The following is a 27,523-nucleotide window of genomic DNA, read 5'->3' on the forward strand; positions in this document are numbered from 1 at the left end:
GACAATATATATAATCTGCACATATATTTTCAGGTGGACACAATAACCTCTGGACTACAATATCTCATGCAATAAAATGTTATAAATTGCTGCAATACTGTAGTTTAGAGGAGCACTGTTAAGAATGATAGGTTGTACATGTTCAGTGCAAATCTTTTGTCAAGTATTTTCAGTCTAGGGCTGCTTGAATGTGGACTGCATAACACTCATATGTGGAGGTTCTGTCTAAATTACTGAAGTGTTTCTAGAGGAAGAAAGACACCGAACTTCTAATTCCAGCATTATCACTTCCTAGCTGTGTGGTTTTAGACACATTAAACTCTCCTTGAGCTAATATTCTTTATCCATAAAGTGAGATTGTTCAGTTGATCTACGAATTGTCCATATATACATAACCTAAGATAGTGTCTAGCATATATTATGCAGTCAAATAATGGTAGGTGTATTTATTGTTATTACAGCTTTTCATATATAGTTCTGATTTTATATGTGTGGAATTCTGTCTTTCTAAGATCTTTAAGCCATTTCACAGCTACATCCAGAAAACAATTCATCCTGAAACCACTTAAAAACCACTTATTTGCATGGCATCCATCCAAGACCTTGTTTCAAATATTGTATTCATAATTTTATGTCTTATTTTTCTTCAAGAGAGCTCCAAAAGTTGTATTAGCTTCAGGCAAGTACAAAACTTAGTCATATATTTAAACTTTTTTTAAAATTTTTTTAAATATTGTATTTTTTATTAATAGAAGGGTTACATTATATTTCCAGATAGAAGGTGCATTACTTCACATACATTGATACCCTTTCTCATGTCTTGGTCCCCATTTCCCTCCCCCCCACCCACACCCCTCATCTTGTTTTCCCTCCTTCCCTATCCAATTTCAAATAACCAAATACAAATATATCCAATACATAAGATAACAAAGTGAGATAGTGTAACAATATGAGATAACCAAGGGACAGCAAAAGAGATGAAAGATAATAGTACATTAAGGACAAAAATCACTCATTATATGGCTTTTGTTTCTATATCCTTGAGGTCCTTTCATTTAGCGTCATACTGCATAGAGATTTTTTTTCAAAGCAAATATTTTGCTCTACAATCTAGAATATATGTGATACAACAGGCAATGCACATTAACATGAGATATCTCCCATAGAATCACGCGCTGAGTGTTTGGTATCCATGTAGTGGTGTTTTGGGGAAGGTTCTAGAAGTATTAAGAAGAAAAGATTAGTAGAGAGAGTAATGAAATTGGAGTTTTAGATCCTAAACCAAACTCTAAGAGTGCCACATGTCAGATCTAGGCTCTAGATATTCCATGACAGAGATGTGATGAAAGGGAGAGAAAGGAGATTTTTACACAGCACAGTCACAGCAGTGAAAGACGGCACATCACCCCACCTTCATCCCTCAATACCATCCTCAAATGAAACAAAAGAGAGATCAAGGATGCAATAAAGAATGGGCTAGGAGGAAAAGCTAGGAGTAAACAGGATGTTATTTGGGATACAGCTCTGTATCCTCCATTGATGACAATCTGTAGTGACTTGAAGTCAGCCTTATCCTGGTGCAAGGAGGGCGCCACTATTGCAAACATTGAGTTCCTCTTCAAAGGTAAAGGTCCTACAAAATGATATTTAAACTTTTATGTTATTATTTTTGTTAGTCCCACTACCTTCATCTAGTACTGAATAAAATAGTTTGTAAAAATTTTAATGAAATGTGTGGCATTTTCTTATGTGAACATAAACTTAAATCAAGTATTTACTTGAAAACTGTCTGCTGGTATGTTTGGCTGGAAAATATTTGGCCCACTTTCATATTTTGAGATAATAAAAATGTACATTGAAAAATCTAAGGCTTAGTATTAACTAAAGGATTGCTCATGAAAATCCTAATAATGATAATGATCCTCGGGAAGTGTTTCACATCCTTAGAATAACTGATATTTTTATGCTGGAAAATTATTGGTAGCCGGGAACTTGGTGGCTCACGTCTGTAATCCTAGCTACTCAGGAGGCTGACATCTGAGAATCACAATTCAAAGCCAACCTGGACAGGAAAGTCTGTGAGACTCTTATCTCCAATTAACCACCAGAAAACCAGAAGTGGTGCTATGGCTCAAGTGGTAGAGCACTAGCCTTGAGCTGAAGAGCTCAGAGACGACGCCCAGGCTCAGAGTTCAAATCCCATGACCAACCAAAAAAAAAAAACAAAAAGAAGGAAAAAGAAAAGAGAAAATTATTGGTAGTGAGGACTCCCCTGAGCATCAGATGATGTTTACCAACATCCATGGCCTTCAGCCATGAGATACTAGTCATATTCCAGTCATAACAAGTAAAAGTGCTTCTAGAGGCCGGGAGTTTGTCCTAATGGTAGAGTGCTTGCCTAGCATGCACAAAGACCTGGGTTCAATTCCTCGGTACCACATACATAGAAAAAAGCCAGAAGTGGTGCTGAGGCTCAAGTGGTAGAGCTCTAGCCTTGAGAAAGTCCAAAGACAGGCCTCAGGCCCTGAACTCCAGCCCAGGACTGGCAAAAAAATTCTTCTAGATATTTAGGAGGTTTTCTCCTCTCTAGGTATTGTAAAATGTGCCCTGAGTGAAACCATCTTTGATGGCCCTAAGGTATTGTGATCAGCAGAAAAAGATATACTGATGGTCTCAAAGTCTTTCATATTAACACAGAAAAAGGCATTTAGGTTTTCAATAAGCAAAAGTAACCTCAGTTAACCTGAAAATCCCATTAACCCCATTCTTTGAGTGTTCAATTCCCTAAGCATTCTAGATAACACAAAAAATTGTACTGTACATTCTGTTTTCTAATTTGTATGTGAAGTTCAGCTCATTTTCCATCTCAATAGCTAAGTACAAAAATCCAGTTCACGAGTGGGGTTGGGCTATCAGCTTCATCGCCTCTTCCATCTATTTTAAAGAACAATGATGCTACTGACCTGGAAGTTTGGGGATGTTTTTCCTCTTGTTTTCACACTTCAACTTTGATATGGGAGATTTTTTTCTGCTTTATTAGAAAGCAAAATACAAGTAGAAGAAGCCAGGTCTGTCATTTTGCTGTGTAAGAACTACCTATTACTTTGTTAATAATTTAAACACATTTGTTCTAGCCATTCCACTGTCCAACTGAATGTGTAATTCTTGGCTAAGCATTGTTTCTCATTTCTTTTTTTTTCTTCAGGTTGTGATTCTGGGGAAACATTCAAGAGGTTATCACTACATGCTTGCCAACCTGGTAAGAAAAAGCAGTCTTTAAGTGTGTATAGAAGATATATTCTGTTTAGATTGTGTCATCTATAATCAGCTAAGCAGGCAAAACATGAAGCACTTAATGTATTCAGTACATGCTTGAAGAAATGTGTTTAGTAAATATCCAAACCTGAATGCAGTAGTCTTGTTTCAAAAATGTTCTTTGTTTTGGCTGTGAAACTCTATTCTTAACTTACTTAAAAATAAGTTGATATGATTTCTCCCTTATTACTGCTAGATTAAGTTTGGATTTAAAATGTGAAATATTTAATCAGGTTTGAAATGTAAAGCAAGGGAAAAATTACAGAAGCTAACTCTTTTGAATAATACACATAAGCATTTGTGCATTTCAATACAGGATACACCCTTTCAGAAGTAGATCACTACCCCATCTTTACAAACTAGATGCCATAATAGATTTCACCATGGTATAATTAAATGATTTTATCAAAGTATTTAGGCATCTTCTTCCTTACATAAGACATAACCTAAATCTTTATTTGGGGGGGTCATGAGGCTTGAACTGGGCCTGGGCCTGTTCCCAAGCTCTTCAGCTCAAGGCTACTACCTTACCCCTGGGCCTGGTCATTGTCCCTGAGCTCTTCAGCTCAAGCCTACCACACTACCCTTGAGCCAAGCCCCACTTCCATTTTTTTAGAAGTCAATTGGAGATAAGAGTCTAAGGTCCTTTTGTGCCCTGGCTGGCTTTGAACCTTGACCCTCAGATATCAGCCTCTTGAGTAGCTAGGATTACAAGTGTGAGCCACTGGCACCTGGCCACAACCTAAATATTTACCTTCAAACTTCTCTTGCCTTTAAAATTTGTGACATCGCAGGAGTTCAAATTTCTTTAAGGTTATTTCATACCTAATATTTATCTGAAAGAATAATTTATTTAAGAATTAACAAAATGGCTTATAAATTTATAATATCTGTTTGGTGGATGATCTGAATATTACTATCTCCATGAAATGAAACAGAAATGTTAAATTATTACAATGCTGAGAATCCATTAAAATATTATGTAGCATGAGTTCTAACCCCAATTTTGTTTCATTAGCACTAAGAACCAGGACCATTGTAAAGCTCTAAAGTAAAAGAAGAGTAACAAAGGTAAAAGATTACTGTAATTATATTCCCAGATTTCTTAAATTAAATAAAGTATCTTATTTTGTTTTATTAATGAACATTTTAATGAGAAAGGAAATGTCACTTTAGCTTCTTTCTTAGAAAATATGTCAAAAGGTGTCTTACATAGAACTGCTCTCCAACTTGGTATACATTTTCAATACATTGATCAATGTGGAACACTTCAATCCACATGGGGGCTAAATGAATCCACTGTTTTAGGAGGAAAAAAAATCTTCATTCTTACTTCATATTTATAAATATTCAATTAGGGTTTTAAGCAACTGATAAGTAAAAGTAGGTTTAGCTGAATAAAGGTAAAACTAGGGCATAGTTGAAAGTTAAGGCTATTACAAAACACCTGAGACAGTAATTGGTCATGTGTCTTTATTTCTTCCTTAACAATAAACATTCCACTCTATTGTCTTCCTTCCTCCATCACTTTCCTCTTTCTCCTCTATCTTTATATCCTAGAAAATAGCAAAGTATATAGTATAGTGTTTAAATTGTGGGCTTTGCCTATCACTAACAGTACATGAGATGACTTTAGGTAAGCCTGTCATGAACTTCTGTTTTCATAGAAATACATTATTTTACCAAGTATTAGAAAATATAGCAAAGTGCATCAAACTTTTACAGACATCATCTCATACAGGACTAAAATAAAGATTTAACAGAATGTGAAATAATCTTTCAAGGCTTAAGTGCATAATAGTCTGTTGGATAACAATATCGATCCAAATCTGGGCTTGGTAGAGGTCCCCAAAAAGTGCTTAGCATTGTACATGCTTGACTGAAGCTTGAGAAAGAAGACTGAACTTGGGGTCACAAGGTTTGAGTTGCCATTCTACATTTCCTGTTAACCAGCTACGGTATCTTGGGTTAATCACTTCATCTGTATGCACATTAATGTTTTCTACTGTGGATGTAGAAGTGAGAATAGAAGAGGTTTCATTTGTGCGTTCAGTTATTCTCCAGAAGGACATGCTGAAACATAATTAGTAGTTCAAGACATTTTGGGAAGTGATCCCTGTGAAAGAACCAAAAAAGTGAAACACATGAATAGTCAGTGAAAGCCTCATACCACAACAGATATCTGATACCACTGAAGAAGAAGGTGAGGACAGAAGTATGATGAGAAGAACTTCAGGCTACAGTGTAGCTCTGAGAAAGCCCTGGCTAGCACATCTGGGAGCTTCATTGCAAGGACTGCACATAGATGAGACCTATACTGCTTCAAGTAGCAAGCCATTGAGTCACCGCTTTGCTGTTATTGGCCACCAGCTGCGCTTGAAGCAAACACCTTCTACTTGAAAACCTAGAAAGATACTGAAGACACATGAAGGTGGAGGCTTCTCAGTTTCTTTCTCAACGGGATATTTGAGCTGCATACAAATGGTTATTTCAGTTGACCTAAGATGCTCTCCAGAGATCTTCCCATTCTAGAATTCCAAGACAGACTTCTAATCTCCAAGTGGCTATCCTTCAGAAAAGCTCAGTTCCCAGACCTAGATTTGACAGACATGAAAGCCTGTGGAGTGACAAAACTACGGAAGAGAGTTTCTGCCAGGTGTAGTAGTATACACATGTAATTTCAGCATTTGGGAAGATGAGGCAGGAAGCTTTCAATTTTGAAGACAATCTAGGCTACATAAAAATGTCAAGGCCAGTTTGAGATCCTGTCTCAAAAAAGCAAGGGCTGGAAATATACCCCCCAATGGAAGAGTTCTTACTTAACAAATGCAAATTAACATATGCAAAAATGTATAGGAGATAGACAGACAGAAAGAGAAAGAAGGAAAGAAAAGAACGAAAGAAACAAAGATAAAGGCAAGAAGAGAGACAGATAAGAGGGAGGGGAGAATTGCTAGGCCAAAGTTGGGATAAAGAATGGTAAACTGAATCCAAACCACACAATTCAGAAGAGACTGAATGATCTTGGATGGCTATTACAAGATCAAGCAAAATTTTCCCTTCAAAAAGAAAGTAAGGTTATGTAACTGTAACCCCTCTGTATAGCACCTCTATAATAACAATAAAAAAGAAAAAAAAGAGAATGTGTAGTATCATGTCAGTCTGGGTAATGAAAACAAAAACTCATTTATCATATTTTGAGCTGCTACCTCTTCTCTTTCTCTAGTGACCTTCTTTTTATTTAAACTCAGCCATATGTTTCCATAAGTCCCTGCACTTTGTATCAAATTGCATTTGGGCAATAGATATAGGAACTAGCGCTCATCTTTGATAATAATAATGAAACTGACTATCCCTTCCATGCCTTCCAGATTTTAAGCAGATAAAAATACTCCTAAACACCTCTAGCAAAGACATACACATAAAGAATAAACCAGAACTATTTAAAAGATATTTGAATGGTCAAAAAAAGGAAGATGTTTCCTTTCAAGATGAGTCATCTGGCCTTGCAAGATGAGCCAGCTGGGTGAAAGTTAAGGATGTATATATATTAAGGGCAACAAACTCTAAAACTGAGTCTTGATGTTACAACACTATAAACCACTTCTTTCTTCTACACATGTGCATTGAAGAACACTCACACTGCCTAGCTAAGTTCCTGGAGCCACTTGCACTATAGCTTCAAGTGTCTCCTGTGATATTAAACCATCGATCTCGTAAAGATTTCTATGTGTTTTTACATGAACCTTCTCTAGAAGCACTCTTAAAGCAAGAAGATGGATATTCCATGAATGCTTCAGCAAAGCCCTTTCTCGGGTCAGGAGGTACATTTCATATTGGAAAACAAGCTGCAAATTATTCTAACATTTTGAAGTCCTTGAAAGAAACAAAAGATTCTACCAGGAACACAGACCAGAAAGGTGATCTGGTCAGGCCAGGAGTGGATATCCCAATAGAGCAAGTAAGTTCCTTAAAATCCTATAACAGTTGATTATGTGTTTTCTTCTTATAGGTTCTTCCATAATTGATTCTTGTTTTCTCTTCCAGGACTAAGAAAGTGTTGTTTGTCTACTCTAGTCCCAGAGGTAACCAGCCTGTATGCAACCTGCCATTCAAATAGCCTCTCTTTCTCTTATGACAAGGACAAGTTCTGAGATAAGGATATTTATACTGTATTTCCAAGTGTAATAAATATCACTGATTTGTCATATATGTAAATAATGCAGACTCATAGGCTAAGATTAAGAAGTGATGCAAGGGAGGGCTGGGAGTTTGGCCTAGTGGTACAGTGCTTGCCTAGCATGCACAAAGACCCAGGTTTGATTCTTCAATACCACATCCATATAAAAGGCCAGAAGTGGTGCTGTGGCACAGGTAGTAGAACTCTAGCCTTGAGTAAGGCCAAGGACAGTGCTCAGGCCCTGAGCTCAAGTCCCAGGACTGGCAAAAAAAGAAGAAATGATGCAAAGGAATGAGGAAGGACAGGATAATAAAAGAAAAATGCACTAGTCTAGAAGCTATGAGACAGGCTTAATTGTCAGGAATTCATTTAAGTAGCCTTATGGTCAGTGTAAGCTCTATGAACCTGCCTCAATTTATAAAATGGAGTTAGATAAAATTATAATTTCTTAAAATGTGCTCTTTGGAGATGAGATAATTTTAGGATACACATCATAAAAGTTCTTGCAAATGCTATTAGTTTTAGAATTTATAGTAAATGATAACTATCCCATCGACAGTATGATTTTTACATACAATGAGGATAAAGCAGTTAAGCAGGTCCCAGCCCTCAAATAAAACTCATGTCAATGTAAAGAATATACATTAAGTAACTATAGTTTGGATAACTCACCCATATAACAATATAAACTAGAAAGGTGATATATTAATGATGAAATTTTGGGAAATGACCTTGAGGTACTTCTTTCTTCTTGGAAGGCCACTTTGTGTAGAATAGGACAGAGCAAGAATATAGATATGCCCACTACGAATAATGAGGAAACAAATGGGAGAGAAATCCCAAGCCTTGTTATGTTTGAAAATACAAAGTCTTAAGGTAGACTGAAGCTTTAAAAGCAGTACAAATACAAACACACCCAGAGGAGTGAGAGTACCTTCATCCAAGTTAGAAACAGAGATGAGGATGTGATTACTCAGTCAAAATAGTCTAGCAGTTTACAGAAAGCAAGTTAGATCTATTTCAGGTGTGTGTGTGTGTGTATGTGTGTGTGTGTGTGTGTGTGTGTGTGTGTGTGTGTGTGTGTGTGTGTGTGTGTGTGTTATTGGGAATTGAACTCTTACCTTTTGAAAAACACCACCAGCCCTAGAACTGGGATGAGATGGTTCAACAACAGATATTTGTTAACCCAAAAACTAAGAACAAAAAGGCTAATCAATTAAACTTTCCAAGGAAGAACATGAGACATAGCAGAGCTCATTCAATGTTATACTAGTTATTTATTACGTCAAGTCTGGCCCCTGGATTGAGGACAGTTGTCCCCAAATGGAAGTAAGGTAAGGTAATATCAGCTGTCAGCAGTAGAGAGCTGCAAAAGCAGGCAATCAAGCAAGTCATTGTGCTTGGGAAGATAAAGGAAGGAATATTACTGCAATCTTCACTTGCCCTGCTGTGCTAGCTATTTTCTTTAGACTTCCCGTTTAATCATCTCAGATCTATTATAAGGAGAAACTTCTTGTCTACCCATCTCCTCAAGCCGCTAGAAGATGAGGAAATGGAATCAGAAAAGATATCTGATTTGCCCAAACTCTCATACATAATCCACTGCAAAGCTAGATTTCCAATTCAGGTTGGTTAAACCATTGGTAGATTTCCTTGCTCTTCCCAATGTACTTACCAAATGTGTCAGTGAAACAGAATCTCAGTTCCACAAAGATCACATAAGAGCATATTCAAGCCAGACACTAGTGGCTTATGCCTGTAATTCTAGCTACTCAGGAAGCTGAGATCTGAAAATCCAGATTCAAAGCCAGCCTGGGTATGAAAAGTCAGTGAGACCCTTATCTCCAATAAACCACTAGGAAGTGGAAGTTGTGCCATGGATCAAAGTAGTAGAGCCTTGAGCTGAAGACCTCAGGGACAGTGCCCAGGCCTAGAGTTCAAGCCCCAAGACCAATACCCCCTCTCCCCCGAGAAAAGAGCACATTCAAAAACACAAATGTAAATGAATGAAGCGCAACCTATCAGGTTGAGTGAAGCAATCATAGATAAAAGGACTAGGAAAACTGAGAAACTGAATTTGAGCCTTGCCACCCCCACTCCCACCTTCACCTTCTCTTCTTCCTCTCCATCCTTCTCCTCATCATCCTCTTCCTCCTCTTTTTCCTTCTCCTCCTCCTTCCGCTCCCTGTGTCACTCTGTCTCTATATTTTATTCTCTTTTCTTTCCCTGCTACCTCATTCACATTGTTAGTATGCCAATGTAGGGATATTAGATGACATCTAATTTTTTTACTAATAGAAAAGCATTACTCATAACATAGAATCCAAAAAGACAGCCAAGATTAAGGTTGAAAAAGTGAACTCTTCAACTTACAATATCTCAGAATGTATCTGAAACAGAAAAGAGCCCGTTTCATTTCAAACAAAACCAGCTTTGAATGAGATTGAGTCATTCTGTTTTGCTTGCCAATAACCACTCCCGTCTGGTCCCTTCCCCTTCCAGGTCTTCTTGTTCTGTTCTCTACTTTCCCTTTCTTTGTGCTACCAATTGTAATGTTCTAAATAAAAACTGACATGTGCAAATCCATGTGTTGTGATCAGTGACACCTTAGCAGATGGCATGTTAACACAGAGCTCATTAAGATGGAGGTCAGCTTTGAAGACAATTAAAGTGGGGTTAGAGGGAAAAGTTCCTACTAGTCATGAGTCCCAAAGAGCCCAGTCACATCTCCTGGCTATATAATCTCTCTGGTGGCTCATGATTCAATTTCTTCTTCAAGTTGATATGATTTGGTATAATACCAAGGGAATGAGGAATGGGGATTGGTCTAGAGTATAATTTCCTATTATACTTTCAGAATGCATTAGCGTAAGGTAGCCAACATTCAGGTACCCATTCTCCCTCTTTCCGTTAGAATGAAACATTGTTTTTCATGTCAATTCCTAGGCCTTCTTCTCACTTTCTCTCTTCCTTTCACTCCCTCCTTTCTGTCTGAAATTAATAAGGAATGCCACCTACAACCCAATGTTCTAGTGAAATTAGTTAAAACAATTCTGTCTTTTCTCCCAACTTCCTAGATTATGCCCTCTAAAAACTAGTTCTTAAGCTACTCATGAAGATGAACCAGTTTTCTTGAAAATCTTCATGGATCAAAAAAATGACAAAAATTAGCTAAACAAAGTACAATAAGACATATAAAATGAGTCCAATCTTCTCCTTGTTGCATTCAACATTTATAGTATCATACCAAATTGCAGCAAAGGTTGATACAAAATTACTCTTAATTTTGTTTTCTTTGAATCATCTCAGACTGGTAACAAACAACAAACTGTCCAGTCTGTACACACTTTGGATAGTGCTGGTCTAAAGGTCTTTTCAGGAAGTTTTTGTCTCTATGTCATTTGTGCATATGTGGACAGAGAAGTCTGTGTAGAAAAAGATAACTTAAAAATAACACCCTAGCTAGGATCTGGTGACTAACACCTGTAATCCCACTACTCAGGAGGCTAAAACCTGAGGATCACAGTTCAAAGCCAGCCCAGACAGGAAAGTCCAAGAGGCTTTTATCTCCAATTAACCAGAAAAAAACATAATGGAGCTGTGGCTCAAAGTCATAGAATGCTAGCCTTGAGCAAAAGAGCTCAGGGATAGCACCCAGGCCCTGAGTTCAAGCTACATGAGCAAGGAAGGACGGAAGGAAGGAAGGAAGGATCCCAACTAAAAAAATTAGAAAACGTTTTTCAGGGAAGAGTACATGAGCTTTGTACCTTCTTTTAATTATAAGGCAATTTTTATTAAAGCAAAATACGAGACAGAACAACTTATATAAGGCTTTATTAGGCCATGATATATCTAGTAGTGCAAACCTCTGGACAGTTTTGAAAATTGATGTGACATATGCCTTTTAAAAGATCAGTGTCTGCAAGGCACTTGTGGCTCATGCCTGTAGTCCTAGATATTCAAGAGGTTGAGATCTGAAAATTGCAGTTCAAAGCCGGCCCAGGCAGAAAAGTCTCTCTGAGACTCAAATTGGAAGTGGTGCTGTGACTTAAGTGGTAGAGCATTAGCCTTGAGCACAAAGAGGCTCATGAACAGTGCCCAGGCCCTGAGTTCAAGCCCCACAGCCAACCATTAAAAAAGATCAGTGTTCAATGGAAGAATTTTGTGGTGTATGAAGTGCAACTCAATAAAACTATCCATGAAAAAGACATCCGTGGATATTTCCTCCATTACTAGCACTTGTTTAAAGTTATTATTATTATTATTATTATTATTATTATTATTTGTTCATTCTTACAAATAACTGTTAATACTGAAGTGCTGTGAGGGTGGTGTCCAAGTTTGATGTGGCTCATCATTGCACTAACAGCTAACATTATGTTTGTTGATTGTTTAGAGAATAAAAGAGTCAGCAATACAAGCAGCCTGTAATCAAGTGCTAATTTGTATGGTATAATCTTTCACTCGGCACATTATATGTTCCCTGGAGGGTGGACCTGATTTCCAGGAAAGGACTTGAAACTTTCACTAGCTACATCATAACTTGAGTCACCACCATTACAATGCATTTCTGTATGGAAGCATCACCCAGATGAGCAAATCAAATAGCATAAAAAAACAGCTATCCTTCATCCAAATTGTGAGATAAATTATCATCTTGGCAACCTTCTAGCCCGCCTTCTTTTGTTTTAACCTCCATTTGTCAGGGAACACTTCCCATTTCTTACTCATGATTGACAATCAACTCAGAAATACGTCAACCATTTTATCTTTTTTTTCCTCTATGTATATATGCATCCAATCTGCATAGCATCATAAAAATAAATGCTCAAAAGTAGTACTAGACTATGTTTATCTTCAGCTATTAATTATCTAGACCAGAAAGAAACTTGATTTTAGTATGTGTAAAGCAAAGGGCATGGAATAAAACAAAGTTTACTTGAATCTTTTGAAGACTGGGTTTTTTTGGGAGGGTTAGTATTCTCAAATTCAAAGACAGTATGAATTTGGATGACAGTTGTTTAATCACTGTGAAAAATGGCCATAAAAACCTATAAGGATAACTAACAAATCCCTGCATGAACTGCTCAGACACAAAGATATGGCTTATTGTATAAAGCTATGTTCAAATGTGGGCAACAATGCACTGAATCACATAGATGTTATATAATTAGCAAGTGATGAGATTGATTTATAACAGAAATTAGCAAAGCAAGTGAATAATTCCCTCTGAAAGGAATCACTTTGAGAAACTGTACTACATGTATCTCTGCGCACAGCAGTAAATAAATATTCAAATATCTAGACATTTAGTATGAAGAAGGTGAAACAAAGAGCTCCTACCCTATGGAGACTACTAGGCGTGCTTTCTCTCTGATCCTTCTCTCTGAATATAAACTGTAATGACATAACCACTGTGGTAATTAGCCAACATAGCCATCAGTTTTAGCCAAACAGAATTGGTGAAATGCAAGCAACACTAGAATTTGATGCAGTTAGATTTACCCCATAAAAGTTACACTACGAAACATAAAAAAAAAACTTACCGGGCATTCAACTTAGGAAAACAAGAAACTTGGAACCTTGGAATCATTTATCAATTGCATTGTAAAGTATACAAATGTACTTACTCAAGGGAAGAGGTGACACCATTCAAAAAGAAATATACTCATTACCTAACTTGTGCAACAGTAACTTCTCTGTACATAACCTTTGCAATAAAAATAAATTAAAAATTAAAAATACATGTACTACACCTACGACTGTCCTAGCAGAGGATTACAATAACGCAAAACCTAGATACATAAGGTCATATATGATGAGGCTAAATGAAAGGATTTCCAGGATATGGAAGCAAGAGCTTTATCTTGTGTGGTTGTTGTTCTTAATGTACTATGTTAATTCTCTTCTTTTTTTGTTGCCCTTTGGTTAATCTCATGTTATTACTGTATCTGACTTTGTTACCTGGTATATTCTATATACATTTATTTGAAATAGGGGCTGGGAGTTTGGCCTAGCAGTAGAGTGCTTGCCTAGCATGCACGAAAACCCAGGTTCAATTCCTCCGTACCACATACATAGAAAATTCTGGAAGTGGTGCTGGGGCTCAAGTGATAGAGCTCTAGCCTTGAGAAAGCCCAAGGACAAGTGCTTAGGTCCTGAGTTCAAGCCCCAGGACTGGCCAGAAAAGATGGCTACAAATGAAATCTGTTGAAGGAATAGTATACACAAGACCAAGACAGCAGAAGATGAGAGAGAATGAAAGCCAGAGTGGCCTTAGTTAGGATATATCTGATGTGAGAAGGTCTCATAGGAATATTTAGAGCTGGTTACATGAGGAAGTTATGCCCTACTCCTCAGCATTTCTGTCAGGCAAAAGGAATGAGGATAAAAGGTCACATGATAAAGAGAGGTTAAGCGGCAGCTACAGTGATAGAGGCTAAGGTGGCTCTGGTGAATAATTTTAGAGCTGTTAGACTGTATGCAGGCCTTTTCCCACTCTCTCTTTTCTCTTTTACATCTTAGGTTTGGAATTAGAAGCATAACTCTGTTCTGTTAGATTTTTACAGAAATCCTGAGTAACTAAGAACTCAGTTTTCCACATAATAGTTGTGTATAGTCATCACCAACTGCTGGTGATCCTGAGAGAGAAGGAATAAGAAATACCACAATTTACTACTCTGAAGTTGTCTCCGTGTCTCCCCTTTTCCCTTTTACCTAATGGCTTTTGAATAATAAAAATCTATGTGGATAACTATACAAATTTTTATGGAAGCTAAACATTTAAATTGCTGAAAAAAGTGTGGTAAATCTCACTTTTAGAGTGTATAATGTGGAAGGAAAAATGTCCAGGATCTAGGAAACTAACCATAGCAAGAGGTGCATATATAATAATTACAGTAATGTGCCGATATTGTCCTACTAGACATTCAGCCCGGACAGTCATTTCACTTATGGTAGTTTTGTAGAACATAGAGAAACAAGGGATCAAAATTCTTGAAATTGAAGACCATAGGGGGCAAACTTTAAGTAATGTTACAAGAAAAAAGGAAGATGACTAAGAGAAAAAGGAAGACATGGAGAGAGTACATTATGTACCTATATGAACATGTCATAATGAAATGCAATATTTTGAATGATTAATATACCTTAATAGAGAAAAACATGCTTTTGTGATGCTGAGACTAGAACCTAAGGCCATGTAGGTAGAGGCACTCTGCCATTGAGCTACATCTCCAGTAATTGTATGGTAAAGCAATAGAGATGGAAGGTATACTAACAGCCAGATGGTTTCTTTCCCTCAGCATTCAACTTTTTTCACCATTTTTCTTCAAACACACACACACACACACGCACACACACAATCTGTGTGTCTATTTTGTCTGTTTAGTGGCCATGTATATTATGCTAGGTTTTTGTCTAGAGGTTTTTAGAGATATTTGGCATTTATACCCAAATTTGAGATAGGTATATTGTCAACTTAAAAAGACAAACTTGAAAGATGGGAGGTGTAGCATTAAGATGCACTATTTTCATAATTTGACTTCTGAAATTAAAACCACTTTGTACAAGTATGTGAAGATAATAAAAATCTAATTAAAACAAACAAGTAAACATAAAAGGCAAATGTAGTAAAAGTTACAAATAAGGAGAATGCCTTAAATATAAGGAAATTGTAAATTACCAGGGACCAGGAGACAGACAAAACCTACTTTTAGACATACCTTACCTTCTGTCACAGACCTTAGCCTCTAGCATTTCCTTTGATCTTGTAGATGCTCAGTGGACATTTCCAATGCATTATTTTCTCCATAGAAGCTTAAGTTGGGGATGATAGGACATAAAGCAGGATGAAGAACCAGCCAATTCCTGCCCTTCATGAAAAATAGTCAGCTAACACTGTAAGCCTGACCTAACATATCAAATTGTAAATATGAATTTGCTACTCAGCCCTACTTCATCATTGTTTCAAGGAACATTTCCAAATGATCAATTCTCACTCTCCTATACTTTGTACATTCTATGTGCATATCAACCACAAAATCTAGAAATATGTGGCCACGATAAAGTGATATTTTAAAATGAAGGGGCCAGAAATTTGGCCTAGTGGTAGAGTGCTTGCCTAGCATGCACAAAGACCCGGGTTTGATTCCTCAGTATCACATACATAGAAAAAATACGGAAGTGGTGCTGAGGCTCAAGTGGTAGAACTCTAGCCTTGAGAAAGTCCAAGGACAGTGCTCAGACCCTAAACTCAAGCCCAGGACTGGCAACAAAAACCCTATATATTATGACTGGAAGATTACCTAGTGGTAGAGTGCTCACCTACCATGCACGAAAACATGGGTTCGATTCCTCGGTACCAAATACATAGAAAAAAAGGGCTGGAAGTGGTGCTGAGACTCAAGTGAAAGAGCTCTAGCCTTGAGAAAGTCCAAGGACAGTGCTCAGGCCATGAGCTCAAGCCCGGGACTGGCAAAAAAAATGTATTAGAAAAGTGTACTTTATGTTAATTGATAGGTATTTGCAAAGTACTAGAAGGGAAGTTCTTTCATGTTACTGTGTTTTCTAAAATCTTCCAAATAATCATCTGTTGTCAGTATCTGTAAACTGTACATATACACGTCAAAATAGAAACGAGAAATGCGACAGAAAAGACAACACACTTTAGGCCATGTTAGAAGGAAAAGTGGTCAATTAGGAGTCAATTGACTCTCACCAATGAGCTACCCTTCTCTATAAACTCTTTTATTTCTTCCACAGTTCTTTTGAGTTTCATTTTCTTTATCTTTCAGATATTGTGTGGTTCTCTCTCACTTTTACTACATTCTAATGAATATTTTCAGGCTTGTTAAACATTTCTTGGTCACCTCTCTACCACGAATGTCTTTGCTAAGCCTGTGGGAAAATTAGGCTTGTTTTCAATCCTCAGAGACTATAATTTCTCACAATATAAACTGGCAATGTGAAAAGGGAAACCAGGGCCGGGAGTTTGGCCTAGAGGTAGAGTGCTTGCCTAGCATGCACGAAGACCCAGGTTCGATTCCTTGGTACCACATACAGAGAAAAAAGCCAGAAGTGGAGCCAGAGGCTCAAGGGGTAGAGCTCTAGCCTTGAGAAAGTCCAAGGACAGTGCTCAGACCATGAGTACAAGCCCCAGGACTGGGGGAAAAAAGAAAAATATTCATGCACTACAAAATTGAATTTGGGTAGAAAGTAGTCCAGGAACCAGCTGATTCCTCCCTTCATTCAACACCTCTGTCCTAGTTTCCATCTTTCTAGCACTAACCTTTTAGCTTTGTTTTCCCCTTGATTGACCAAAATGTTTGATGCTTGTACTTGTTGCACTAGAGTATCTGCAGAGCTTTTGAAATGATCCCCTCAGTATTTTTTTATTGAAACTCTTATCTGGCCAACAAAGGGAAATCTGATGCTGCACTTGGAACCTCATGCTTGTAATTCTAGATATTTAGGAAGCTGAGATCAGTAGCACCATAGTTTAAAGCCAGCCCAGGCAAAAAATGAGTGAGATCCCATCTCTACCAATAAGCATGATGTGGTGGTGAGTACCTGGCACTCAGAGAGTTGCGGGGAAGGGAGTATAAATAAGACAATCACATTCCTGACCAGTCTGGGCAAAAACTCAAGCCTCTATGGAAGCATGTTTAAGTAGTAGAAATTCTCAGTACCACAAGACTTCAGTTCCACAAACAAAGGGGAATCTGGTAAGAGTTGTTAGACAAGTTAAATGCCTTAAAATAATGAGATAATCACTGAATATCAGTCGATATCTTCCCCCAGCCAGAAGTTATTTCTTAACACTTAATTTCTATAGCTGTCATCTTTTATTTTCTGGCTTTCTTATCCAGATCTTTTTTTAAAAGATCACTTCTATTGGGTTAATGCCCTTAAATAGACTTTTAGAAGCCACTCATCAATATTTCCACTCAAGGTCTGTCTATAGCCAATTAAGAAGTGGATTCTATAAAGAATTATAGACAAGCTTGGCACTGGTGGCTCAGGCCTGTAATCCTAGCTCCTCAGGAGGGTGAATCAGAGAATGACAGTTTGAAGTCAGCCAAGGCAAGAAAGTCTGTGAGACTCAACTCCAGTTAACACCAGAAAACCAGGAGTAGAGCTGTGGCTGTAAGTGGTAGAACATTAGCATTGAAAAAAAGAGCTCAGGGACAAAGGGAAGGCCCTTAGTTAAAGCCCCACAATCAAGAAGAAGAAAAACAATTATAGACAAGTAAAATGTCTTAAATTAATCAGATGGGTAGATATAAAGAACCATTGGCCAGAAATCTTCGTACCAAATCAGAATATTTCTCCTAACTTCCATCATCCTACCCAGGATTTTCTTTCCATTTTTATATATGCTATGAGTTTTGTGGTTTCTGTTCTGTTTTAGTATCTTTATATTGGTATCAGAGATACAAAGCCACAATATTAATACCATAAAGATTATATCTAGCCAATGACTAATATCTAACAAATTATGGAAACAAATAGTACCTTAAATTTTGGATGGCAGATGAGGAAGGGAACCCAGCATTTCCTGCATTTAATTTGTACTCATGTCTTGTATTCTTCATTCCTTCTACTCTCTTCCATTCCTTATTTCATGCCTATTGTGTATCTATTGGTTAGCATTGTTGCGTTATTAATTTCACAGATGTCGAGGGTGGTCTTGGGCCCTAACAAACAATTTTACCAATAGACTCTCAAACTAATTAATAGTGATAAACATATTTCAAAACTACAATCCATATAGGAGTCAGAGGAAGAGCCAGTAACATTGTTCCTTTCCGTTTCTGCTGACCATATGTTTAGTGATCATTTATTGAATGTTAGTGTCTCTTGAGATCTCTTTCAGTATTTTGGCTCATTAGTCTAAGGAGGAACTATAATCTGAGTTATATGTTTCCAACACTGAACATTTTGCCAACCTTTTCTCCTTAATTCCATCTTCCTACCGCTTCAGAGGGTTTAGGGAAAATATGCTTTTGATTATCTCAACCATGAGCACTATATGTTGCTATACCTCAATGTTGAGCACTAGAACGATATTCAAGTCATGGAATCTGACAAGAGATTTGAACCAGCAAATAAATACCAATGGGTAAGTACAAAACTTGGATTAGGAGCCAACCAACCCTTGCCATTTAGCAACAGCAGCTCTCTTTTATCTCCTTAATCATCTGTTGCCTCGTTTGTTTTTCTGCCTACTTTTGCTCTCTTTACTCTGTACAATCGGGCTGGGTTAGTGCTTTCTGCACCTGTTGCCTAATAAGACTTCAAGGCACTCAGTAGGAACTAGTGATATAGAGTTCTTGTCAGTAAGGAGAGAAGGTTGAAGTGATCTTCCCTGGCCTGATTTGCATAATGCATGATCATCAGGAACATCCATGCTAATTCTAACCTAATGTGAACCAGAACCTATTCCCAGCTACCATTGTCCTAAAACCTGGGTTGACTGAGAAACCCATATGTCCTCTGTGCTGTGGCTGAAATATTGTTAGCAAGTGAGTACCCAGTAGGGCTATCAAAGATTTTTCCAATTACAATATGTTTACTGAAGAAGGAAAACTTTTGAGAGAGAATATGTATGGGTCTGTGTGACAGAGTAAAGATTCTTGGAAGTAGAAGAAATAAGGAGCAAATCTGGCTTCTAAGGCCTTACGGCAGAAGTCAGATTCCTGGGGTCCCTCCATTCACTTTAATGCTGCTTACTATTTTAGTATCTTATGGGTTTGGAGTAAACAAGAATATGATGCTTATCAGTGTGGGAGACATTGCTTTGCTTTCTAGTGTGCCTATGGTCACTTACACTTGGAAACAGAAAAGTTTAAAAGCACTTCTTCACAAGGAAGGGAGTTCTGATTCTCCAGTCCAGACTTTTATGATACAGGCTAAATTTTAACCACAATAACAGGAAGATGAATAGTTGGTCAATTTTCTCCTATGCTATTTGTTGATTCAAATATGGTTTGACAATAACTGAATTAAAGCTGTTCACTTAAGTTTTGTCCTCTTTTTCTTATTTGTACTTATGTTTAGGGACTAAGGAGTTAAGGAACATGCTAGAGCTCTAACGGTAATACCCATTAGACTTTGAACATATGCTAGTCTCTCTGCTGCTTTTAGTGCAAGGAAGAACAAATGGAAGAACACAATAAGTCCTACTTTCTCTCATGGAAAACTATTGTCATAATGATTTAGTTTTAATTCATACAACATCATGTGGTTATCAAGAAGGAGCAAAGATTCTCAATGATGCAAATCAAATGGCTTCCTGTCCAATTTCCTTGGCCTCCTATTCTGTATGTAAAAAGAAGATAAATCAGGTGCTGTGGCTCACGCCTGTAATCCTAGCTACTCAGGAAGCTGAGATCTGAGGATGGCAGTTCAAAGCCAGTCCAGCCACTAAATTCTGTGAGACTCTTATCTCCAATTCACCACCAGAAAACCGGAAGTGGCATTGTAGCTCAAGTGGTAGAGCAATAGCCTTGAGCTGAAGATCTCAGGGATGCACCTGGGCCCAGAGTTCAAGCCCTACCCCTGAACACCCCCCCCCCCTCTCTCTCTCTCTCTCTCTCTCTCTCTCTCTCTCTCTCTCTCTCTCTCTCTCTCTCTCTCCCTACACACACACACACACACACACACACACACACACACACACACACATATGTTGTCTTGTGACATATTATAGAAATGTGAAATTAAAGATTCAGCCTTCAGGCAGTGACTGGGGAGTTATACAAGCGAGATTTCTAAATACAGGGTCTAAACGTCTTGAGTTTGTGAAGTCATCAAGATATACTTTAAAGGTAGGTTCACTCTTCCATATGATTATTATACTTCACAAAAATATTTCTAGAATTCCAAAAATGAATAATGGATAGGGATTTTAATAATTGATAGGGAATTTGAAACCCATTGAGTAGTACAGTTAAGATTTGTACATTTTATTGGATGTAAATTTTGCCTCATAAATCAAGTGAAAGAAAACAAACATACAAACATTGAACTCTAGTTAACATTCAGCTCTGTGTGTTGAATTCTTAAAAGGTAACGTATCCTAATATCTACAACTTGCTTTGAAATGCATCCTGAAAATGAAACAGATAAATGGACAATCAGGAACATATTAACATTTATATAGAGTGACTATATGGGTACTTACTGTACTATTCTTTCAAAGCTTCTATATATTTAAATATTCTCACTTTAAAATGTTGAGGGGTTGGCTGGGAGTTTGGCCTAGATGTAGCATGTTTACATAGTATGTTTACCAATTCCTTGGTACCACATACACAGAAAAAGCCAGAAGTGGTGTTGTGGCTCAAGTAGCAGAACACTACCCTTGAGCAAAAAGTGACCAAGGATAGTGGCCTAGACCCTAAGTTCAAGCCCAGTGTTGAGGATAATCTAAAGAAGAGACGAACTCTCCTCACTTCTTTATTAATAGAAAGCTAGCCTGAGTACATTAAGGAGTACAACATATTAACAGCAATAAGTAGAAGGTAGGCATCTAATAGAAGTCATAGCGACTCTTAGGTGTGATATCTGAGGCATTAATACCCAGTGGAACTGGTGGCGCCCAGAAGGAAATGTCTTATTTATGAACCCTGAAGAGACTATTCAGGAGGTGGTAATCAATGGTAACCAGAACAAGGTAAAAAGCAAATGGTAAATGTCATGCAGATGTCAAGACTCATTTGTGAACACATGTTACACATATACTAGGATTTGTACCATCATAAACAATCAAATTGTCACTTTCATTTGCTGGTATTTCTATGAATTATAAAATATTTCAAGTACCCTCACTAGACTCTGAAGAAATCTTTTGTGTTTGGCATGTTAAGCTAAAGAAAAGATTTTTATAGATCTCATTAGGATCAAACTTGTTCAATATTTTCCAATTACATAAAGTATTATATTTTTACTCAGTAAGGAAAGACTGAAAATGCAGATTAATGAAAGAAAATATTTGTTTGAAGTTAGCGCCTTTGTCTGTGTAGCAGCTACAATAAATAAAGTTAAATGGAAGGATACTATCTTATCCTACCTATAGCTTCAGACATGGTACTCTAAGAACCAGTTTCATATCCAACAGCTTCTTTATTTCAAGTAAGTAATTCTAAGGAAAGAAGTTTCTATTTCATCCTTAGTACTCAAATAGAGTAAGTAGGAACACATGATTCCCTTTCATTATCTTTTCAGGGTTTTACTGATATTTTGCTGGAAAGAGTCATGCATGGAGGAGCCAATATTACTGGTTTCCAGATTGTCAACAATGAAAACCCTATGGTCCAGCAGTTCATACAGCGCTGGGTGAGACTGGATGAAAGAGAATTTCCTGAAGCCAAGAATGCACCACTAAAGGTAATGGTCCACGGCATATAGAAACCTAAGGCCAGCTCTTCAAAGAATTGACCTACAGCCCAAAGGCCCTTTTATATTTTGGGCCATCTTGTAATCAAGTGGTCTTTCTGCAGAAGTGATTTGAGGAGCTGAAAAGGAAAACATAAAAACAATTGCAGATGATGCTCTTGAATTTGAAAACTAAACTACAAAGCAAAGCAGCTATAGACAATGTGATCTTTAAAATTCAGTGTTTTGGACTAAGTTACTTTAATTTTTTAATGAATTTCATTTGTAATGTGCTCACAATAATTTGCAACTTTACAAGAACTTGAGTCAGGCAAATGATGAAAGCAGTGGGAATAGATAAGGAAGATTGATAGTCTGAAACAGAAATGAGATTTTACATTATTTATGTGATTGCTTTGTGTTAATAAGGACCATGAATCTCAGAACACCCAAGTGAATTAGGTGTGTTTCATATGTATGTATATGTGTATATAAATGCAATAGAAATATTTTCCTGCTTTCAAAATTATCTTTAAAATTAATTAGATTACCTAAGCTACTCATTTTCACAAAATCAAGATAAGAATATTAAAAGCAGAAAAGTCATGTTCAGAGTATAGATTTTTCATATGCATTCCCCAATGGCTAGAAATCCTATTATTTAAAACTCAGGAATTAAAACAGATAAATTAGGGAAAATTATTCTTGTTATACAAAGGATCCTTCAAATGTTGATTTAAGTACAAAATTGTCTGTACATTCTTCTTTCTTATTAGAGTAAAAGTATGCATGTAATATGGTTGTAAGATAAACTCAGGGATAATTTAGAGTAAAGACTCTTTAACTAGGGGGAAAAAGGAAAAGGAAGAGAAAGGGAAAGAGAAGAGAAGGGAAGAACAATAGGGAACAAATACCAGAGAACAAATTCAGCCTATTCCAAATATGCAAGTCTATCCTAAATGGATCACATTAGAAACTAATGCCAGTATGACCTTACTTTACACAATTGATAGATTCTTAAAAAGTTTTAAGTTAATCATATATTTCATTCAAGTAACTTACCCATTAAGTTGTACTCTGTGGTTGGAGTGGCTATACTTTCTAGATTTCACCAATATAGTCCCACTGTAAAATATGCTGCCTTGTGTTTGCATCAGGTGTCCTAAATGAATTCAGTACATATGGCCATAACTTCAATGAGAAATCCTCTATAATCAATTAATTTTAACATACTAAACTGATACTTATCTTCCTAATACAGTTTGGTGAACTTATACCAATTTAGAATTCTACAGAACTTCTTATTCCCTGATTTGCTATCCATAGGTGATTGATTAGAAGTAAATTCATTTATTCAACATTTTAGGTAGCCCCTAAACTATACCAGGCACTATGTTAAGGACAAGAAAATGCACAAAGTTGAAAAGTATATTTGGATACTTCAAGCTGGACACCAGTGGCTCACACCTATAATCCTACCTATTCAGGAGGCTGAGATCTGAGGATCATGGTTCACAGGCAGCCGGGGCACAAAAGTTCGTGAGAATCTCATCTCCAATTAACCACCAGAACACTGGAAGTGGTATTGTGGCTCAAGTTGTAGAGCACTAGCCTTGAGCTGAAGAGCTCAGGGACAGCAGCAGGCCCAGAGTTCAAGCCCCATGACCGACAAAAAAAAAAGGGATACTTCTGAGAGTAGTTAAGTGGAAACTAAATAGCTCACTTGGAATGGTTTGAGAAGGACTACCTTGAAACTATTAACAGCTGGATAAAAAATAAATCACTTGGGGCCGGGAGTTTGGCCTAGTGGTAGAGTGCTTGCCTAGCATGCACGAAGACCCGGGTTCGATTCCTCGGTCCCACATACATAGAAAACAAAGCGGAAGTGGTGCTGAGGCTCAAGTGGTAGAGCTCTAGGTTTGAGAAAGTCCAAGGACAGTGCTCAGGCCCTGAGCTTAAGTCCAGGACTGACAAAAAATCATTTATATGAACATAGGTAGTGCTGAGATAGGCAGAAATAAATATTTCTTTTCATGAAAGCTTGCTGTAGTCATCATTGATGATTTGTTTCCGAAAGAAAAATAACATGAGAAGACTAAATTGAGAATTGTAGAGACAGTGTATTCACTCCCAATTTGTACTTGGATATACTTGATATGAGAACTCCTCCTGGGATATTTCTAGAGATATCAAAGGGCTTCTAAATTCTACCAAAATCTGACACCTCTGCAAAATAGAGGTCAGTTTTTAAATCATATTTTTGTTCATTTAATGAAAAAAATCCACATTTCAAATTCCAGATAATCAAATCTCTTGTATTAAGTCACTGGCCTAATCTTTAATAGAGAATAACAATGTATCCAAGGAACAGAAAAGTAAGTATTTTTGCCTGAAAGAAGTACCATCATGAAATGTTGCTTACAAATTGTCAATGTTATCAGATTTAAAACTCAATAACAATTGTAATTTGCTACAATTGAAAACTAACTTTGGTTTTTGCTATAACCCCCAGGAAACAAAAACTGATTTATTGCTGGCCAGAGGTCCTAGCTTGCTAAAAACAAGGTCCAGACAGAAATGATTAATGTTTCCCTCCAAATTAATTTCAAGCTGTCTAACTTAGCTATTTCCATTTTCCCCTAAGTAAACAGCAGATCTGAATTTTCTATTACAAACAGCAATAACTCAGTGTTGCTTTAGGATATGCTGTTTCCTCTCCAATCTATACATGTCATCCTTCAACATTGCACACATTTCTTTCCCTACAAAAGACCCAGCTTCTTAATAGTCACTCACTCAATATTGAAACAGTATTGAGAGCAAGAGACAGATTCCCTTGAGCCATTCCATCTTAATAATCTGAACACATGCGCATGAGATAAGAGGCATCATTCTAGAATGAATCAAAGTCAGATTCACTCAGAGAGATCTCCTGACTTAAATAATTTGGATGACAGCTTTGTTTGAGAAAAGATAAGATATAGATGAAAATTATGAGAAACCAAGGCAAGTTTTAAGTATGTCATTTGTCATAATATCTTGTTTTCCATGCATCCATTTTAGTATACATCTGCATTGACCCATGATGCAATACTGGTCATAGCAGAAGCATTCCGCTACCTGAGGAGGCAGCGAGTGGATGTGTCACGAAGAGGTAGTGCTGGAGACTGTTTAGCAAACCCTGCTGTGCCCTGGAGTCAAGGAATTGATATTGAGAGAGCTCTGAAAATGGTAAGACCGTATTTAACTGTTTTTAGTATTTATTGGATAGGGGGTCATTCAAGGTTTCCAATGTGTCCTTTGAAAAGATTTCAGTGTTTATAGTAGGGGCAACATCACTCACCTAGTGCAGCAAGTCAAGTTCTAAATGCCTTGCTTTATGTTTTTCATATGTGACCACATACATTCAAATCAAGTCTACAAAAGTATAAGAATTTCTTTTTTTGCCAGTCCTGGGCTTGAGCTCAGGGCCTGAGCACTATCTTTGGACTCTCTCAAGGCTAGAGCTCTATCACTTGAGCTCCGGCATTTTTTTCTATGTATGTGGTACCAAGGAATTGAACCCAGGTTTTTGTGCATGCTAGGCAAGCACTCTACCACTAGGCCAAACTCCTGGCCCCAAAAGTATAAGAATTTCTTATTTCTACTTAATTACCTTGATGTTTGGAACATTCAAATGAGCAAAAAGATAGGCAACAATAATATAATGGTATGTATAACTCAGCAATAAAGAACATAGAACAATCTCATAACATATATCATTTTGTGGAGTTGGCTCTCTTACTGCTACTTTAAATTTGCCAAGTTGAAAGCATTCAATCAAAAGGGGTTAATAGCCCCCAGGTCTCTTTCCAAGAAAGAGATATGATTCATTCTCCTATCATGCAGATTTTGATGTCATTATGTCCGTTCCCTAACAAATGCCCTAAGTGTAGTAGCACTTCAGGATTTTGAAGAGCAGTTAATTAAATTCAACATTCATAGAAGTTACAAGATGTCTATTGCCAGGTAAAACATAATGATGAGTGAAATATAAAACTCCCTCTGAGATTTACAATAGAACAAAATCTAGAGACATAAGGCCAAATAGTATGACACTAAATGTAAGGGCCTCCAGGATATAGAAACAAAAGCCATATAATGAGTGATTGCTGTCCTTAATGTACTATGTTATCTCTCATCTCTTTTGCTATCCCTTGGTTATCTCATATTATTATAATATTTCACCTTGTTATCTGATATATTTTATATGTACTTAATTGGTTATTTGAAATTGGATAGGGAAGGGGGAAATCAAAATGAGCAGGGGGAGGGGGAGAGAGAAATAGTGACCTTAAGTAGAAGAAAATAAGTTTTATTTTGGTAATTATACGCTTATGTTGCTATTAAGCAAACCAAAACTATATGTCAAGCACTGGTCTTTAAAAACAATTAAAAACAAAAAAAACAAAACCACTTCCTCTGAGTGAATCAAAAGGAATTTTTATCAACAAAACCTCTAGAGGCAAAGGCCAACATCTCCAATTGACTGCCCATTCATGATACAAACAACTATCATCTCAAAGAGAAAGTTGGCTGCTAGAAGGAAGAATCAGAAAATAATTGATCTGCAAAAATAAATCAGCTATAGAGGCCGGAAGTTTGGCCTAGTGGTAGAGTGCTAGCCCAGCATGCACGAAGACCCGGGTTCAACTCCTCGGTACCACATACATAGAAAAAAGCTGGAAATGGTGCTGAGGCTCAAGTGGTAGAGCTCTAGCCTTAAGAAAGTCCAAGGATAGTGCTCAAGCCCTGAGCTCAAACCAGGACTGGCAAAAAATAATAGATCAGCTTGGGGCCGAAGTTTGACCTAGTGATAGAGTGCTTGCCTAGAATGCAGGAAGACCCGGGTTCAATTCCACAGTACCACATACATAGAAAAAACTGGAAGTGGTGCTGTGGCTCAAGTGGTAGAGCTCTAACATTGAGAAAGCCCAATTACAGTGCTCAGGCCCCAAGTTCAAGCCTCAGGACTGGCAAAAATGTAGATCAACTTGTGGACAGTGATGGAAGGGGGAAGCAAGCGAAGAGCAAAGGAAGAGGTGATATTGTCCAAAAAAGGAAAATGTACTCATTATCTGACGTTGGAAAGGGTAAACCCTCTGTATAACACTTTAATAATCACAATAAAATTATATTGTTATGAGATCACTAATACGATTACACAGAAAACTTTCAGCATGTCTAACTCACTGATAAAGCTCAAGCTACATGCCAGGAAAGTAACTTTGCTCACTAGGTCTTGATGATCAAACACTCAGCCAGAGAATCCTTGACCTCTTTCTGCAGGCTAACCTCTTTCTATTACTCCAGAGAGCCTGGAAAGCATTAGCCTTTTCTTAAACTAGACAGTGCCTCAGTAAAAGTGCACTATTCACAAGGACTGCGCCTGAGGCTTATCTGAAATACTAAATATTTTAACACATTAGAAAAATCCCTTTTCACATGAATTAAAGCTGAAATTGCATGATGTAAATGTATCCCTCATTATGACTAGCACAGAGTTGTTTTTATTCTTCTCTTTGAAAAAAAAACTGGTAAACAAAACATTTCCCGATCAAGACTCCTAAGGAGTCCATTAATGAATATATAACCACATCATTCATTCAG

The 27,523-nt window shown here is 37.3% G+C and overlaps 1 protein-coding gene across 4 annotated transcripts in view; it reads left to right on the plus strand.

Annotated features, from left to right (window-relative positions):
* Positions 1–27,523, plus strand: part of Gria3 (glutamate ionotropic receptor AMPA type subunit 3) — a 303,860-nt gene that overhangs the window by 188,680 nt on the left and 87,657 nt on the right. For all 4 annotated transcript variants that reach the window (XM_090326467.1, XM_090326469.1, XM_090326468.1 and 1 more), the window contains 3 exons: positions 3,206–3,259; positions 21,725–21,886; positions 24,938–25,105. In XM_090326467.1, the coding sequence (XP_090182593.1) occupies positions 3,206–3,259; positions 21,725–21,886; positions 24,938–25,105 (384 nt within the window). The remainder of the gene's footprint in view (positions 1–3,205; positions 3,260–21,724; positions 21,887–24,937; positions 25,106–27,523) is intronic.

This window comes from Megascapheus bottae, chromosome X (assembly GCF_031878675.1).
Source record: "Megascapheus bottae isolate mThoBot1 chromosome X, mThoBot2.hap1, whole genome shotgun sequence".
In the NCBI taxonomy this organism is placed as follows: domain Eukaryota; kingdom Metazoa; phylum Chordata; class Mammalia; order Rodentia; family Geomyidae; genus Megascapheus; species Megascapheus bottae.